Genomic DNA, 19,266 nt, shown 5'->3' on the forward strand with positions numbered 1-19,266 from the left:
TGGAGCCCTGCTGTGTAATGTAGGTGTGATGTCAGTGGTTAGCCCTGTTGTGTAATGTAGGTGTGATGTCAGTGGGTAGCCATGTAGGTGTGATGTCGGTGTGTAGCCCTGTTGTGTATTGTAGGTGAGATGTCAGTGTATAACCCTGCCGTGTAATTTAGCTGTGATGTCAGTATGGAGCCCTGCTGTGTAATGTAGGTGTGATGTCAGTGGTTAGCCCTGTTGTGTAATGTAGGTGTGATGTCAGTGGGTTGTCATGTAGGTGTGATGTCTGTGTGTAGCCCTGTTGTGTATTATAGGTGAGATGTCAGTGTATAGCCCTGCTGTGTAATGTAGGTGTGATGTCAGTATGTAGCCCTGCCGTGTAATGTACGTGTGATGTCGGTGTGTAGCCCTGCCGTGTAATGTAGGTGTGATGTCGATGTAGTCCTGCTGTGATGTCAGTATGTAGCCGTGCCGTGTAATGTAGGTGTGATGTTGTTGTGTAGCCATGCTGTGTAATGTAGGCGTGATGTCGGTGTAGTCCTGCTGCGTAATGTAGCTGTGATGTCGGTGTAGCCCTGCCATGTAATGTAGGTGTGATGTCGGCGTGTAGCCCTGCTGTGTAATGTAGGTGTGATGTCAGTGTATAACCCTGCTGTGTAATGTAGCTGTGATGTCAGTAATATATATATAGCCCTGCTGTGTAATATAGGTGAGATGTCAGTGTATAGCCCTGCTGTGTAATGTAGTTGTGATGTCAGTATGTAGCCCTGCTGTGTAATGTAGGTGTGATGTCAGTATGTACCCCTGCTGTGTAATGTAGGTGTGATGTCAGTATGTAGCCCTGCTGTGTAATGTAGATGTGATGTCAGTGTGTAGCCCTGCTATGTAATATAGGTATGATGTCAGTGGGTACCCATGTAGGTGAGATGTCAGTGTATAGCCCTGCTGTGTAATGTAGCTATGAAGTTAGTGTGTAGCACTGCCGTGTAATATAGGTGTGGTGTAAGTGTGTAGCCCTGCTGTGTAATGTAGCTATGAAGTTAGTGTGTAGCCCTGCCGTGTAATGTAGGTGGGATGTTGGTGTGTAGCCCTGCCGTGTAATGTAGGTGTGATGTCAGTGTGTAGCCCTGCCGTTTAATGTAGGTGTGATGTCGGTGTAGTCCTGCTGTGTAATGTAGGTGTGATGTCGGTGTAGCCCTGCTGTGTAATGTAGGTGTGATGTCGGTGTAGTACTGCCGTGTAATGTAGATGTGATGTCGGTGTGTAGCCTTGCCATGTAATGTAGGTGTGATGTCAGTGTGTAGCCCTGCTGTGTAATGTAGGTGTGATCTCGGTGTGTAGCCCTGCTGTGTAATGTAGGTGTGATCTCGGTGTGTAGCCCTGCTGTGTAATGTAGGTGTGATCTCGGTGTGTAGCCCTGCTGTGTAATGTAGGTGTGATGTCAGTGTGTAGCCTTGCCATGTAATGTAGGTGTGATGTGAGTGTGTAGCCCTGCTGTGTACTGTAGGTGTGATGTGAATGTGTAGCCCTGCTGTGTAATGTAGGTGTGATCTCGGTGTGTAGCCCTGCTGTGTTATGTAGGTGTTATGTCAGTGTATATCCCTGCCGTGTAATGTAGGTGTGATGTCAGTGTATATCCCTGCCGTGTAATGTAGGTGTGATGTCAGTCTATATCCTTGCCGTGTAATGTAGGTGTGATGTCGGTATGCAGCCCTGCATGTAGTGCATGTAATGGCACTAGGTATGGGATGACGACGGCAGGGATCAGGGAGCGTTTAAACAGTCCTGTGCTGGGAAGTGAATGGGCAGTTCAAAAACAAGCTCTTTGTCCTAAGGCAATCGTAGAGGTACTGTAGCAAATAAGTTATTGGCTGTGTGGTCAATGGTTAGGATCCAAATGGAACTGGCGAGTGTCCTAGGTGGCAACAGATTTTAACAAGGTAATGGAGGGGAACATTCTTCAAAATAAGAGCAGCATTAGAAAATGAGGACATGCACTGAGACTGGAGGGGGGAGGTTCAGGGGAAATTTGAGAAAAAATTACATTACAGAAAGGTTGATGGACAAGTGGAATAGCCCCGATCAGAGGTGGTTGAGATTAATACAGTAGAGCAATTTAAACATGACTGGGATAGATATAAGGATATCCTTACAAAGAAATAAGGATCTAATAGGGTTTGAGGTAGCAATGAGGTTAAAAAAGGGGCAGACTAGATTGTCCAAGTGGTTCTTATCTGCTGTCAAATTCTATGTTTCTATGTTGATATATTTTTTCTTCCCTCTCGTCTTCTGTCAAAAAATCCCCCCAAAAACATTAGTTAGCCTTTATGCTTTAATGATCATTTCAAATAATAAATATCTACAGTAGGATTGCCTGTTGAAAAGGTACAGTACACTTTAAAATGGGTTGGGTATGCGTGACTGGCGGTCACCATACTGCCGGAATCCCGACTTGCACAAGTGGGTATTGTCCCTGTCAGTCGGCATGCCGACTCTCGGAACTGTAGGGGGGCAGGATTCTGGCATCGGTATTGTGACCGGCGGTCTCCTGACCGCCTGCCACGTAACTGCCTCCCTTTAAAATCTACTAAGGACAATATAAGTTTACAAAATGATGAATTTGTAGTGCCACAAAGAATAAAAAGAAAATGCAGGTGCACACTCTAAGTGCCAACAACACAGACAACTAAGAACACAAAACACTGATAATCAAAACAATTATAATAAACTCTACAATTTAAAATGGAGTAAAACTGAGTTTCTTAGAAGAATTTTGGCCAAAAATGTGCCCCCCACCTACCATATCATGGTGACCTCATAAGGTGTTTCCCTAACATCCCTAATACTGACATATTATATAAATGTAGCATGTGTTACCTATCACCAGGGGCGTAGCGAGGGTTGAGCGAGTGAAGCTTGAGCTCAGGCTGTCTCTTTGTAACAGATCTGGGAGCCGGGACTCAGGGTTGGAGGAGATGACTAGAAGAGAGGGAAGGGGTGGCCACCACACTGCCTGCATGTTCCATGTCACTGATTGCAATGCAGAGAGTCAAGTGCAGTGCAATGTGGTGTGTTGTTAGGGAAGAGGGTAGGTTTGTCAGAATAACCTTCCTGGCTGTCAGGTACTGTATCTGCCTTCAGTGATGTTTGTGTCTATGTTCCCTTCTATGGAACATGCAGGCAGTGTGGTGGCCACCCCTTCCCTTTCCTCCTACCCACAGAGGCCGAGTCTGTCAAGTCACATAGAAGCTCCGGCCCTCCATGCTAGAACGAGGAGCTGTGCCCTCTTCTTGTTGAGAATCATGTGTGTATTCTGTGTGTACATGTGTGTGTTTATGTCTGTGTATAATGTGTGTTTATGTGTATATGTATGTGTATAAGTATGTGTGTGTGTGTGTGTGTGTATATGTATGTGTATATGTATGTGTGTGTAAATGTGAGTGTTTGTGTGTAAATGTGTTTATATGTGTGTGTATATGTCTGTGTTCATATATGTGTGTTTGTGTGTATAGGTGTATATGTCTGCATGTGCATATGTGTGTGCTTATATGTATATTTCTTTGTATACAGTATGTGTGAGTATATCTGTGTGTATATGTATGTGTGTGTGTTTATATATGTCTGTGCCTATATGCGTGTGAATATATATATATATATATATATATGTGTGTGTGTGTGTGTGTGTATGTGGTGGTGGTGGTGGGGGCGCCGTGACCTGACCCTACTCCGGGTGTCATGTCTCCACGCTATACCTCTGCCTATCACAGTTTATTGTGTGGCACTGCAAGCCTCAGCAAGGTGGTACCTCTTATGTTTAACATTTGGGTTAGCAGTCCAGCCCTATCCCCTTAAAATTATTAATTTATCAATAAAGTTATAAAAGTCTCTACTTGAGTATTATAGAGTTTATCATTTGCTTTATTTATTACCATGAAACAAAGAGAGGTTAGATATTTTGGTGACAATTCCATTGGCAATGCCTGCAAAGTGCTGGTATTCCGACTGTTTCTCTAGGCAACTTGTGACAACTAACATCAAATATTTTCCCTCACACCCCATCGACATGCACAGGAAAATGTGCGATGTTGGAGCTCTGGATGATCTAAACCAGGGGTGGGGAACATTTTTTCTACCGAGGGCCATTTGGATAATTATAAAATCCTTCGGGGGCCATACAAAAATTCTCAACTTAAAAAATGACCCTGCCCCCCAGTAGGTCTGCCCCTTAGAGGTACGCGCCAAAAAAATGGGTGTGGCCAGTTAAAATGGGACGTGATACACATATGCCCCCAATAGTGCGGTGCCAGATCCACAATTGCCCTCACAGTGCCAGGTATACAAATGCCCCCACAGTGCCAAGTATACAAATGCCCCTCACAGTGCCAGGTATACAAATGCCCCTCACAGTGCCAGGTATACAGATGTCCCCACAGTGCCAGGTATACAGATGCCCCCACAGTGCCAGGTATACAAATGCCCCTCACAGTGCCAGGTATACAGATGTCCCCACAGTGCCAGGTATACAGATGCCCCCACAGTGCCAGGTATACAGATGCCCCCACAGTGCCAGGTATACAGATGTCCCCACAGTGCCAGGTATACAGATGCCCCCACAGTGCCAGGTATACAAATGCCCCTCACAGTGCCAGTTATACAGATGCCCTCCCCTCTCCCCTCCGTGCTGCTTACCGTGGGACACGGAGGAGAGCGCGGCTGTCGGGTGGGAGCGGCGGCGTGTAGTACTTCAAACCAGCCGCCGGTTCGAGAGCCAATCAGAGCTCGCGGACCGGCAGCCGCGGCTCCTGATTGGCTGTTCTGACAGCTGAGACTGGTCATGGGCAAAGTGATTCACTGAACTGAGTTGAGACACATGACTCAGTTCAGTGAAGTGTCTCGAGTCAGTGTCTCGGCACATGAGTCATGACTCATTTGTATTTTAATGTATTGCAAAGACTGCACATGAATCAGTGAGTTGCCAGTGCTGGCAGGTCAGTGCTGGACTCATGGAGGGAGTTATTCAGCTGCAGTGAATGTGCAGTGTATCTGGGGGAGGCAGCTGCTTATGCACTGATTGTTAATAATATATTAACATAGATTCAGTGTTATGTTGATATATTATTAATAAGCACTTATTGCATACTAGTTACAGAATATGCACATTACTTCTGGCTGAGGAGAGAAAGCTTAACCGCCATGAAACACATCATTCAGTCTGTAACTAAACCAAATAAAAATATTTTTTTTTATTTTGCATACTTTGCTAATTGGATGATTTTAGGTGGGCTTGGATTTCTTATATTATCCACTATCTAGCCTCCAGGGAGTTTGCCACCCACAATCACATTGAGCAGGAACAGTGAGTTGAGAGCCCTGTACCACAGGGGCTCCACCTCCTGCAGGCTTATGCTGCATGAATCAGATCCATCCACTGAGTCACTGGGGGTATATTTACTAAGCTCCCGATTTTGACCGAGATGCCGTTTTTTCATCAAAGTGTCATCTCGGTAAATCTCGGTCATTTACTAAACACTAATCACGGCAGTGATGAGGGCATTCGTAATTTTTTGTTAGTTCAGGTAAAAAAATTACGAATGAATACACCATCGGTCAAAACGCGGCTGTTTAAGTATGAATCTCGGTCATTTACTAAGAAGTGCAAAGCAAAAAAACACAAAACACTGCCGTGAAAAATTACAACTCGTAAAAAAGTCCTAAAAATAAACAGACCTGCTTTTTTTATCCGTGATTTGAGATGCATGCAGGGATCCATGAGATCCGTGCATGTATATCAGTGGGAAGGGGTGTGAAAGTGCTTATTTTTGCTAAAAAAATTGCGTGGGGTCCCCCCTCCTAAGCATAACCAGCCTCGGGCTCTTTGAGCCGATCCTGGTTGCAGAAATATGGGGAAAAAAATGACAGGGGTTCCCCCATATTTAAGCAACCAGCATCGGGCTCTGCGCCTGGTCCTGGTCCCAAAAATACGGGGGACAAAAAGAGTAGGGGTCCCCCGTATTTTTAAAACCAGCACCGGGCTCCACTAGCTGGACAGATAATGCCACAGCCGGGGGTCACTTTTATACAGCGCCCTGCGGCCGTGGCATCAAAAATCCAACTAGTCACCCCTGGCCGGGGTACCCTGGGGGAGTGGGGACCCCTTCAATCAAGGGGTCCCCCCCCCAGCCACCCAAGGGCCAGGGGTGAAGCCCGAGGCTGTCCCCCCCCATCCAATGGGCTGCGGATGGGAGGGCTGATAGCCTTTGTTGTAAAATAAAAGATATTGTTTTTAGTAGCAGTACTACAAGTCCCAGCAAGCCTCCCCCGCATGCTGGTACTTGGAGAACCACAAGTACCAGCATGCGGCGGAAAAACGGGCCCGCTGGTACCTGTAGTACTACCACTAAAAAAATACCCAAAAAAAGACAAGACACACACACCGTGAAAGTATAATTTTATTACTTACATACACACATACATACATACTTACCTATGGCCCCACGCAGGTCGGTCCTCTTGTCCAGTAGAATCCAAGGGTACCTGTTGAATAAATTATACTCACGAGATCCAGGGGTCCAGGCTCCTCGGGAAATCCAGGGTTAATCCACGTACTTGCCAAAAATAAAAAAACGGTGTCCCGACCACGAACTGAAAGGGGACCCATGTTTGCACATGGGTCACCTTTCCCCGAATGCAAGAAACCCACTTTGCCTTCTGGCTAAGTGGGTTTCTTCAGCCAATCAGGGAGCGCCACGTTGTAGCACTCTCCTGATCAGCTGTGTGCTCCTGTCTTCACTGACAGGCAGCACACGGCAGTGTTACAATGTAGCGCCTATGCGCTACATTGTAACCAATGATGGGAACTTTCTGCTCAGCGGTGACGTCACTTTAGGTCAACCGCAGGGCAGAAAGTTCCCATCATTGGTTACAATGTAGCGCATAGGCGCTACATTGTAACACTGCCGTGTGCTGCCTGTCAGTGAGGACAAGAGCAGACAGCCGATCAGGAAAGTGCTACAACGTGGCGCTCCCTGATTGGCTGAAGAAACCCACTTAGACATCAGTCAGAGTGGCTTTCTGGCATTCGTGGAAAGGAGTCCCATGTGAAAACATGGGGCCCCTTTCAGTTCGTGGCTCGGCTTTCCGTTTTCTTATTTTATGCAAGTACGTGGATTACCCCTGGATTTCCCGAGGAGCCTGGACCCCTGGATCTCGTGAGTATAATTTCTTCAACAGGTACCCCTTGGATTCTACTGGAGAAGAGGACCGACCTGCGTGTGAACATAAGGTAAGTATGTATGTATGTTTGTGTGGATGTATGTAATAAATCTTTACTTTCACGGTGTGTGTGTCTTGTCTTTTTTTGGGTATTTTTTTAGTAGTAGTACTACAGGTACCAGCGGGCCCGTTTTTCCGTCGCATGCTGGTACTTGTGGTTCTCCAAGTACCAGCATGCGGGGGAGGCTTGCTGGGCCTTGTAGTACTGCTACTAAAAACAATATCTTTTCTTTTACAACAAAGGCTATCAGCCTCCCCATCCGCAGCCCATTGGATGGGGGGGGATAGCCTCGGGCTTCACCCCTGGCCCTTGGGTGGCTGGGGGGGGGGACCCCTTGATTGAAGGGGTCCCCACTCCCCCAGGGTACCCCGGCCAGGGGTGACTAGTTGGATTTTTGATGCCACGGCCGCAGGGCGCTGTATAAAAGTGACCCCCGGCTGTGGCATTATCTGTCCAGCTAGTGGAGCCCGGTGCTGGTTTTAAAAATACGGGGGACCCCTACTCTTTTTGTCCCCCGTATTTTTGGGACCAGGACCAGGCGCAGAGCCCGATGCTGGTTGCTTAAATATGGGGGAACCCCTGTCATTTTTTTCCCATATTTTTGCAACCAGGATCGGCTCAAAGAGCCCGAGGCTGGTTATGCTTAGGAGGGGGGACCCCACGCATTTTTTTTAATGATTTTACATTGTTTAATTAAAAAAAAAAAAAAAATAAACACCAGCACGGATCACACAGATCCGGCCGAGATTGATTGTAAAAAAAAACGGCAGTGTTTTGCTAATCACTGCCGTAAAAATAGGTAAAAAAAAACGAATGACATCGACATCGGAAGAAAAGAAAAACCCGAATACGACAGCTTAGTAAATCCATCGTAATCAATTTAAAAAGTTGCAGTTTTACACTGTCGATGTCATTCGTGATTGAACTTTGACCTTTTTTCGGAAATTACGAATCTTAGTAAATTTACCCCACTGAGTCTACACAGTGTACAACTGTCTCAACTCACTGGCAGACTCAGGATGAATCATGAATCATGAAATTGATCAGGCACAGCAGCACAGCACTCACTGACTGGTGAGTCGTGACTGCTCCTTCCCCCCCCTCCTACTGGGTGTCACCTGGTATTGCCACTGGCCAATCACAGCTAAAGACACTCAGCAGAACACACTGACTGAAGGACACACTGAGTTTCCTCCCTCTGGCTGAGAGAAGCTGCTGCTGCAGCTGTCTCAACTCATTAAACAGTGAGTGACTCGAATCATTCACACTTCCTGATGATTCGAGTCACTGCGTTGAGACAGTGAGTCAGTAGCCATCTCTAGCTGAGACACGCTGCCGCCGGACTGAGCGGCAGCGTGTCTCACTGACACAAGCTGGTGGGCCGGACCAAACGGCTGGCGGGCCGGAGGTTCCCCACCCCTGATCTAAACCAACCTCAAATGCCTCTTGTCCTGCACACAAATGGTTACACTCCATTGCTTTGTCAAAATATCTGAGCCTTGTGCTGGTTTGTCCAAGAATTTGCAAATGAAAGGCTTGTTCTTCCTTCAGATATCCATTATTTATTTTAAACTAGTTGGACTGAATAAATCCTGTTAGGAGAGTTACAACCTAACCTTTTGACTTCCAACTTTGTCGCTCAGTCATGCATTTATGCTAACAGGCTGAGGATGTTGAGGTTTTCTCTTCATTGGGCCTGATTCAGATGTGTTTGGAGGAGGCATCAGCGCTGCTTACTTGGAAGCATCAGTGATGCACTAGTATGGTAATGCAGCAGGAGGTGTCTGATATTGGTAGATGTCTCCTGCATGCATGAGTGTTCTGTGCCGTGTCCTAGGGCGCAGCATTGAATCACCTGCGACATCATCAACTGGCTGTGTGACCCATGGGGTTGTGGAAACTTCCTACAAAGAGGTCAGGAATCACTATCTTCCAGCGAATAACTTGGCCTTGGCACTCCCCCAAAACAACCGTGACACCCCACTGTTTTGGCAAATAGTGGCCACCGCCACCTCCATACGGCAACAGACTCTTGTGACAGCTATAGTGATCCAACAACGCAGGACAGTACAGTACAGTATGTGCTCAGCACACGCATAAAGTACCAGACATTGGTACTTTGTGATATGTGCCGCAGATTCAGCGGGTTCTAAATTAGACAACTTATAAAGATTCTTCTAGTATCAATTTCATTTTTAGAGAGATGAGCTGAGGAGAGACGAAACTTATGGAGAGGTCATTGTGTAGAAGGTATAAGATGGGGCATGGTCTACACTGAACATATACTACTTTTCCCATGCTGAGACGGTCGTGGGGATAATTCTGAGACAGTCGCAATGCCGATATTCCCGCAAATGGTAAATATTTTTCAACTGCATATACATCAAACTCACATGCGCATGTGTATTGAGTATGTGCGCATAAAGTCGCAGTGTCGATTGAGTTGCACAGACTTAAGCCGCATACACACGGTGCAATATGAACTACCAATATGGAGTATTTTGTCCATAACGGTAGAAAACATAGTACATATCGCACCTTGTGTATACAGCTTGTGATGACGATGCGCAGGGTAGGTATTGCAAGTAAAAATAGACTGTGCAGGCAGGTCAATTTTGAATTGAAAGTGTACAATGTAGTTTCTAGTATGGTCAAAATTGTACATAGCCAAAATTGCACTGTGTATAGTCAATATCGGTGCCTTTAGGCAGAATAGCACCGTGTGTAGGCCCCTTTAGAAATGTAGTAAAATGTGCTGGGTGTAACTGAGTAGTGACTGGGAGGTGGCAGTTCAGACGCATGGAGTTGGCTTGTTTTGTGGGCATGCAATGGTAGTTTTGTGGGCTTGTTGCAGAAGTGGTTGCGGACTCAGATGCAGAATTGCTCACATTAGAGGCCATACTCTGACACAGAATCTGCACCTAGCATAGGGATGGTGCAAGTTTTGATGATGCGATGGACGATTATGTCTATAGTAGAGATGAGCAGTTCAGATTTTCTGGAATCCGAGTCCCCCTGAACCTCTGGTATTCGAGGCAATCTAAGCAATGGCTCAAGTTTTCCTAACAGACTCGGATTCCAAGTGAAGCAAAACATTATCCTCCCGGCGTCAGATTCTCGCAGGTTTTGGATTTGATATAAGGACCCGGTGACGGTGAATCTGTGCCATTTCACACTGTTCTCACTCAGGAACACTGCTGTATGCTGCTCTTTGCTCTGCTGGTTGTGCCTCCAGGCAGAGCCGGATTAAGGCTATGGGGGGGCCCGGGGCACTTCAGACTGTGGGGCCCTTACTAAAGAGGAAGTAGATTATATATATATATATATATATATATATATATATATATAGATGACCCGGGAGGGCACTGGAACAAGTAAAAACATTTACCACTGGAGTGCCGGCATTTTTTCAATGAAGAAATAAATAAATAAATATGTAAAACAAACTTCTGTAAATGTGGCACTCTTCAGACTTAAGGGGGCATGGGTGGGCAGCGGCGTCACGAAAGGGGGCATGTGCGGCTGGCGCCGTCACTAAAGGGGGTGTGGGCGGCTGGCGGCGTCACTAAAGGGGGCGGGTACAGCAGGAAGCGGGCAGGCTGTTTAGCAGGGCGCCGCAGAAAGGGATGGGCGGGTTTTGCCTTAATAAAATCGGGCAGGGCACGGCGCCCTGCTAAAACAGCCTAGAGTGAACACTATATATATATATATATATATATACACACACACACACACACACACACACACACACACACACACACACACACACACACACACACACACACACACACTATATATATACATATATAACCCAGAGCCTAAATGTTTTTAATTTTTTGCAACAGGGAAAAAAACAATGAAAGACAGTCAGCCTTACTTGATCAGGCTGCTGTCAGTGTCTGCTGAGACAGAGGAGATCGAGAGCTCCATCCTCTCTGTCTCTAAGGGCACCAGGCTTCCTCTGCTGGACTGGCTCCACATGCTTCGGTCTCTTCTTCCTTCCTCCCCTCTGCAGCCTGCGCGCCCAGCCAATGACTGAGCCGCAGGCTGCTGCTGCTTCAACCGCTATTGGACAGCTGAGCCGTCGCTCGGCTGTCCTTTACTCTCTGCTATGCAGCGCCGCAGCGGGGAGCCGGGAGCGCAGCATCACCACATAGCGGATCGGTAAAGCGATCCGTTCTGTGGAAGGGGGCCCCCTTTAGAAAGGGGGGCCCGGGGTACGTATCCCCGGGACCCCCCCCCTTAATCCGGCTCTGCCTCCAGGCATAAAAATATAAAAGTGGCTGTGTCCAGACTCCATGCAAGCGGCTGTGCTGTGTGTCCAGACTCCAGACAGAGCAGACTCCATACAAGTTGTTGTGCTGTGCCCCTCCACAAGCGGTGTGCAGTTAAAAAGTAAAAAAAAAGTGAAAAAGTTGAAAAAAATAATAATTGTAAGTTTGTACAACCTGTGTGCACTGTACCCCTGTGCATCTATTATTCAAGTACATATAATACAATCTCTTTGAATTGCCACAGCTTAAGTTGAGCTGAAGAGTGAAAAATATATTGTTCTGTTTTTTTTTGTACTCTTCTTCTAGCATACTGTACCCCTGTGTGTTTGTTATTCATGTACTTATAAAAGGAAGTCCTTTGAATTGCTGCAGTTTGAGTTTAGCTGCAAAGTAAAATATATATATATTGTTCTATTGTGTCTACTGTTCTGGTGAATTTTAACTCTGTGCATTTATAATTTATGTACAAGGAAAAGGAAGCCCTTTGAATTGCTGCAGTTTAAATTGAGCTGCAAAGTGAAAAAAGTACATATTGTTCTACTGTTTGTACTGTTCTGGTGCACTTTACCTCTGTGTATTTATTATTCATGTACATATAAAAGGAAGCCTTTGAATTGCTGCAGTTTGAGTTTAGCTGCAAAGTTAAAAATAAATATATTGTTCTATTGTTTGTGCTGTTCTCTGCACTCTACCCAGTATGCTCTGTACCCCAGTGTACTTTGTTCACTGCACCTACAAAAGAGGTCTGACTCCACACAGTGTGAGCTGAGCTGCCAGTGAAAAAATGGATAACGATCAGTTTAGAGAAGAGCAGGAGCAGCAACCCAATACTATTGCTGCTGCCACCAGTTGTGATGATACTAGTCCTTCAACATTATCTACTAAAGCTGATGTCTAAGGTTATAGGGGGTTTAAGTCATGGCATGTGAGATAAAAAAAACATTATTTTACAGAGGTAACTAAATAAACACCTCTATTAAAGGGAAAGGTTAGGCAGAAAAACATAAAATTGTCAACATGCCATTCACCAAACGAGGTGGCAAGAAAATATTCAGGCCTTGGCTTTTATTTATGAGTAGTGTTTCTACAACTGTCAATGAGGCATGACGATGCAAGACCTTTTCCCTCGAGGCTAGAAGAGGTGTAAAATAAATGAAAACCACTAGGACAGTAGAACAAACTGTGTGTTCAGAACCATCATACATCCCTGAGGAGAGTCTAGTGGTGTCCACGTTTATTATGTGTGAGTCTAACATTTCTCACACTTTTCTCATAAAGAAGCCTCTTTGGCCTCCTTCCACCATTTCTGCACCATCTGCACATGTGAGGAACAGTACAAGTAAAGATACGGATGAGGACAAAATAGAAATTAAGGATGCTGCTGTGGAAGTGTAACAGGATGCGGGGGATATATGTGTACTTCTACTATCTGAGGATGAGGATGTTGCTGACATTATTTATGTAATTCAGCCACCAGTGGCTGCAGTTCTTACCACTAATAAAAAGAAAGCCATTGTGATAACACCAAAATAGCCACCTCTTGCATGTGGAATTATTTCTACCCAAATCCTGACATTTGTGAAGGCATCTGCTCCATTTGTGAGGACAAAGCTAGTAAAGATAGGGATGTTAGCTATGTAGGCCCCCACCACCATTTTACGTTATTTGTGGTGAGTTCATGAAAGTATGGTGTAGTATGGTATGCCGGCGGCCGGGCTCCCGGTGAACAGCATACGGGCACCGGGAGCCCGACCGCCAGCATACCAACAGCATGGCGAGTGCAAATGAGCCCCTTGTGGGCTCGCTGCGCTCGCCACACTGCAGGCACAGTGGCGCGATTTTATTCTCCCTCCAGGGGGGGCGTGGCCCCCCATGAGGGAGAAAAAGTGTTGGTATGTCGGCTGTCGGGATTCTGTCACCGGTATACTGTGCGCCGGGATCCAGACAGTCGGCATACTGAAGACCACCCCATGAAAATTATTATAGATTATAATGTACCTCCTCACTAGTGATTGAAGGAAGTCCTGCCAATAAATTGTTTTGTGGGGGGGGGGTCACAAACAAACCAAGCACTTCAGCTACAAAAGTGTCAGTCTCTGTTGCTGAAGTGCTTGGTTTGTTTAGCTGTGCATGTCCTTTTTAATATTAACATAAGGGTGGGTGGGAGAGCCCAAGGACATTTCCATGTTTCTCCACTTTTCTTTCCTGTCACTGCTGTGTGGCAAGGTTTCACAGATGTGCTATAAATTGCCATGTGTTTATGTCACTGCTCTGTCACTTAGTAACCAGCCAGCTTGCTGCAGCTTTTGGCCTAAACTGGATAAGGATATTGTAAGCTCTGAGGTGTCAAATTTGATTGTAAGTGACTGGAAATTAATGTTATTGAGGTTAATAATACCGTAGGAACAAAAACGTCCCACATTATGTGATTTTAGGCGTTTAGGCAAAACCAACACCAGACAACAAATTAAAACCAAAATCAGTAAAAATGGTCTGGTGCACTTCTGTAGTCTATAGACGCACCAAGCAGTATTTTATCAACTAAAATAACTGAAAGTGGCCTCTTTAGTCCTTGCACTTTCAAATGTGCGGCTGTATACCAGGGAACGGGTCGTAGTGGCATTAGCATAAAGTCTCAGATGTACTGCCAGCAAAAGACGCAGACCCAGACACAGCAACATGCGACTCAGAATGCAGGCCCTATGTGTTCTGCACTAGCAAGTTTCTATGTAGAAACTAGTGATGAGCGGATTCGGTTTTACTCGGTTTTACTCGGTTTTACTCGGTTCTCAAAACGGCATCTTATTGGCTCACGGATGTCACGTGTTTTGGATAGCCAATAAGATGCCGTTTTGAGAACCGAGTAAAACCGAGTAAAACCGAGTAAAACCGAACCTCGCTCATCACTAGTAGAAACCAGTGATCTCTATATGAACGAATGGGAGATGGATCTAAATAACACACGTGAATTAGCCATTTTACATGCCTTCTTGATATGTATATGCAGATAGCATAGTTTTTTGCTCATATTTATGCCAAACTAACATCAGTTTTTCTTACAGAAAATGGACAAAAATAAAGATGGTGTTGTAACTTTAGATGAATTCATTGAATCATGCCAAGAGGTAAGAAATTACTTTGTTTACTTTAAAACTAGACAGTGATCTATTCAGCAAATTAAGAAAGCAATGTTTTTATCTTCACAATATTTAGCCTTAAAGGTAATATTGTACTTTATGTATCAGTTTATGGTGTTCTTCAATATATTTCTGCTATAATAATTCCTTTTCACTGGAAATTGAGATGAGAGTGCCATGGGCACATACATCTTCCTGCAAACCTGCCATCTGAAAACTCTTGAGTCAGTTCAATCCACATTATCTATTTCTGTTTATTGTGGCAAATTAAGGAGCAACTGCTATATAAAGCTGTATAACTGTAGTAGGAGAGTATAGAAGGTCAGTATAGTGACAGATGTACAGTACTGGAATGGAACAAGTTAGCAGATTGGGAGGTGTGAGGCTGGCAACAATACAGTTTGCTCACCAGCTAAGTATCTCCCAGATGTCGTCTCTTCTCATAAGGAGAAAGGCAGGGCATTTTATTATACTTTGTTTTATATAAACCAAGTAATTATTATTTTTAGCTGATCTGTATGTATGTAATTATGGACTTCACCCATAGGCCTAGTTCAAAATTCACTGCTGCTGCATCACCCCTCTATGTATAGGTCAGTGGTTCCCAAACATTTTTGAATTGTATTTATGGCACCACTAGGCCAAAAGTTTCGTAAAGAGAAATTCAGAAAACTGAATTGTTTCTTTATTTATAGTTGTTTATATAGCGCCACATATTCCGAAGCATTTTACAGAGAATATTTTAGTCATTCACATCAACCCTTGCCCCAGTGGAGTTTACAATATATATCACATGAACAAACACACACACTAAGGTTAATTTTCATGACAACAGCCAGTTAACTTACCAGTATGTTTTTAGAGTATGGAAGAAACTGTAGGAAGCCTACACAAACGCCTAAGCAAACATGCAAACTCCACACAGATAGGCCATGACCAGTACTTGAAATCATGACCCCACAGCTTGAGGAAGTAACCACTATGTCAACCATGCTGTCCGGTCAGTAGAATGCTTTCTATGTATATGTCTGTCACTTGGATACTGCCCATATTATATATCTGTATTGTATGGTGGTCAGTAAACTGCTGTTTGTTTAGCACGGTGATCAGTAGTATGCTGTGCATTGTACAGTGGTCACTAGTATCCTCCCTATATTGTTTGGTATTCACTAGGTTTCTCTCTGCATTGTGTGTGTGTGTATATATATATTTATATATATTGTACTGTATGCCCGGAACTCACTCTTAATGGTTATAGATGCTGCGGTGCCCTCCTGGAGGCAAATACCTCTGGATACTGGTAAGGAAAAAAGTTACCACAGAGTTACTTGCTTAAGACGCCTGCTTGAGTGCCGCCTTTTTTCCTTACATATATATATATATATATATATATATATATATATGTAAGAAACAAGCAGTATGAGCGCAAATACCAAGGTAAAATATTTTTTTTTAGAGTCCCGTGGAACTACAAGTCCAAGGCTGGACAAGAAACAATGTTCCTCACAATCACTGACAGCCAATGTTATTTGGCAGAAGAAACTTGTCAGTGTGCACCTCTGGGACTTCCAGCTGTCGCTTCCCCAATGTTACCCGATCCCGAACGGGTGGTAGTCCTGCCAAGAGATTGAAGAAGCAGGGAGCGCCAATAGTGCATTAAAAGAGTACAACAAATTTATTTAAAAATCCAAATCGGTAACAAGTGTGAACCCGTACCATAAAAGGCGGTTAAACCACCGCTTGTATAACCAGCATAAGATTTACCCCACTGTGCAAACCAGCATTCTCAGTTCAAAGTCCATACGTCAGACCACACCCATACGCGTTTCGTCATTCGACTTCGAATGACGAAATGCGTATGGGCGTGGTCTGACGTATGGACTTTGAACTGAGAATGCTGGTTTGCACAGTGGGGTAAATCTTATGCTGGTTATACAAGCGGTGGTTTAACCGCCTTTTATGGTACGGGTTCACACTTGTTACCGATTTGGATTTTTAAATAAATTTGTTGTACTCTTTTAATGCACTATTGGCGCTCCCTGCTTCTTCAATCTTTTGGCATATATATATATATATATATATATATATATGTTGTACAGACAAGGATCTGTTCTAGATCACACGGAGCCAGGGTCAGACTGACTGGCCCACAGGGGTACAAGTAGTGATGAGCGGGTTCGGTTTCTCGGAAACCGAACCCCCCCGAACTTCACCCTTTTTACACGGGTCCGAGGCATACTCGGATTCTCCCGTATGGCTCGGTTAACCCGAGTGCGCCTGAACGTCATCATCCCGCTGTCGTATTCTCGCGAGATTCGGATTCTATATAAGCAGCCGTGCGTCGCCGCCATTTTCACTTGTGCATTGGAAATGTTAGGGAGAGGACGTGGCTGGCGTCCTCTCCGTGTATTGTTGATGCAAATATTTGTGCTTGCTTTACTTATTGCTTAATTCTGGGGACTGGGGAGCAGCTGTATATTAATATAGGAGGAGTACAGTGCAGAGTTTTGCTGATCAGTGACCACCAGTTTTATCCGTTCTCTGCATGAAAAAAACGCTCCTTATCTGTGCTCAGTGTGCTGCATATATCTGTGCTCACACTGCTTAATTGTGGGGACTGGGGAGCAGCTGTATTATATAGCAGGAGTACAGTGCAGAGTTTTGCTGACAGTGACCACCAGTATACGTTGTGTGCCTGAAAAACACTCCATATCTGTGCTCAGTGTGCTGCTTTATTGTGGGGACTGGGGACCACCAGTATAATATTATATAGGAGGAGTACAGTGCAGAGTTTTTCTGACCAATGACCACCAGTATACGTTGTCTGCCTGAAAAACACTCCATATCTGTGGTGCATTGTAGACAGTATATAGTAGGAGTACAGTGCATAATTTTGCTGACCACTAGTATATAATATATAGGAGTACGGTACAGAAGGCCACTGCTGTACCTACCTCTGTGTCGTCAAGTATACTATCCATCCATACCTGTGGTGCATTTCAGTTTTGCACAGTTTGCTGACCACCAGTATATAATATATAGCATTACGGTACAGTAGGCCACTGCTGTACCTACCTCTGTGTCGTCAAGTATACTATCCATCTACATTCTATACCTGTGGTGCATTTTAGTTTTGCAGTTTGCTGACACAGTGACCACCAGTATATATAGCAGTACGATACGGAAGGCCACTGCTATACCTACCTCTGTGTCGTCAAGTATACTATCCATCTACATTCTATACCTGTGGTGCATTTTAGTTTTGCAGTTTGCTGACACAGTGACCACCAGTATATATAGCAGTATGGTACGGAAGGCCACTGCTGTACCTACCTCTGTGTCATCAAGTATACTAGCCATCTACATTCTATACCTGTGGTGCATTTTAGTTTTGCAGTTTGCTGACACAGTGACCACCAGTATATATAGCAGTACGGTACGGAAGGCCACTGCTGTACCTACCTCTGTGTCGTCAAGTATACTATCCATCTACATTCTATACCTGTGGTGCATTTTAGTTTTGCAGTTTGCTGACACAGTGACCACCAGTATATATAGCAGTACAGTACGGAAGGCCACTGCTGTACCTACCTCTGTGTCGTCAAGTATACTATCCATCTACATTCTATACCTGTGGTGCATTTTAGTTTTGCAGTTTGCTGACACAGTGACCACCAGTATATATAGCAGTATGGTACGGAAGGCCACTGCTGTACCTACCTCTGTGTCGTCAAGTATACTATCCATCTACATTATATACCTGTGGTGCATTTTAGTTTTGCAGTTTGCTGACAGTGACCACCAGTATATATAGCAGTACGGTAAGGTAGGCCACTGCTGTACCTACCTCTGTGTCGTCAAGTATACTATCCATCGAGATTCTATATCTGTGGTGCATTTCAGTTTTGCAGTTTGCTGACAGTGACCACCAGTATATATTGCAGTACGGTACGGAAGGCCACTGCTGTACCTACCTCTGTGTCGTCAAGTATACTATCCATCTAGATTCTATACCTGTGGTGCATTTTAGTTTTGCAGTTTGCTGACAGTGACCACCAGTATATATAGCAGTACGGTACGGTAGGCCACTGCTGTACCTACCTCTGTGTCGTCAAGTATACTATCCATCTACATTCTATACCTGTGGTGCATTTTAGTTTTGCAGTTTGCTGACACAGTGACCACCAGTATATATAGCAGTACGGTAAGGAAGGCCACTGCTGTACCTACCTCTGTGTCGTCAAGTATACTATCCATCTAGATTCTATACCTGTGGTGCATTTCAGTTGTGCAGTTTGCTGACACAGTGACCACCAGTATATATAGCAGTACGGTACGGAAGGCCACTGCTGTACCTACCTCTGTGTCGTCAAGTATACTATCCATCTACATTCTATACCTGTGGTGCATTTTAGTTTTGCAGTTTGCTGACACAGTGAACACCAGTATATATAGCAGTACGGTACGGAAGGCCACTGCTGTACCTACCTCTGTGTCGTCAAGTATACTATCCATCTACATTCTATACCTGTGGTGCATTTTAGTTTTGCAGTTTGCTGACACAGTGACCACCAGTATATATAACAGTACGGTACGG

The 19,266-nt window shown here is 44.7% G+C and overlaps 1 protein-coding gene across 4 annotated transcripts in view; it reads left to right on the top strand.

The window, feature by feature from the left end:
- Nucleotides 1–19,266, top strand: part of KCNIP1 (potassium voltage-gated channel interacting protein 1) — a 748,664-nt gene that overhangs the window by 708,511 nt on the left and 20,887 nt on the right. For all 4 annotated transcript variants that reach the window (XM_063928312.1, XM_063928311.1, XM_063928313.1 and 1 more), the window contains one exon: nt 14,595–14,657. In XM_063928312.1, coding sequence (XP_063784382.1) covers nt 14,595–14,657 — 63 coding nt within the window. The remainder of the gene's footprint in view (nt 1–14,594; nt 14,658–19,266) is intronic.

Source organism: Pseudophryne corroboree, chromosome 6 (genome assembly GCF_028390025.1).
Source record: "Pseudophryne corroboree isolate aPseCor3 chromosome 6, aPseCor3.hap2, whole genome shotgun sequence".
In the NCBI taxonomy this organism is placed as follows: Eukaryota; Metazoa; Chordata; class Amphibia; order Anura; family Myobatrachidae; genus Pseudophryne; species Pseudophryne corroboree.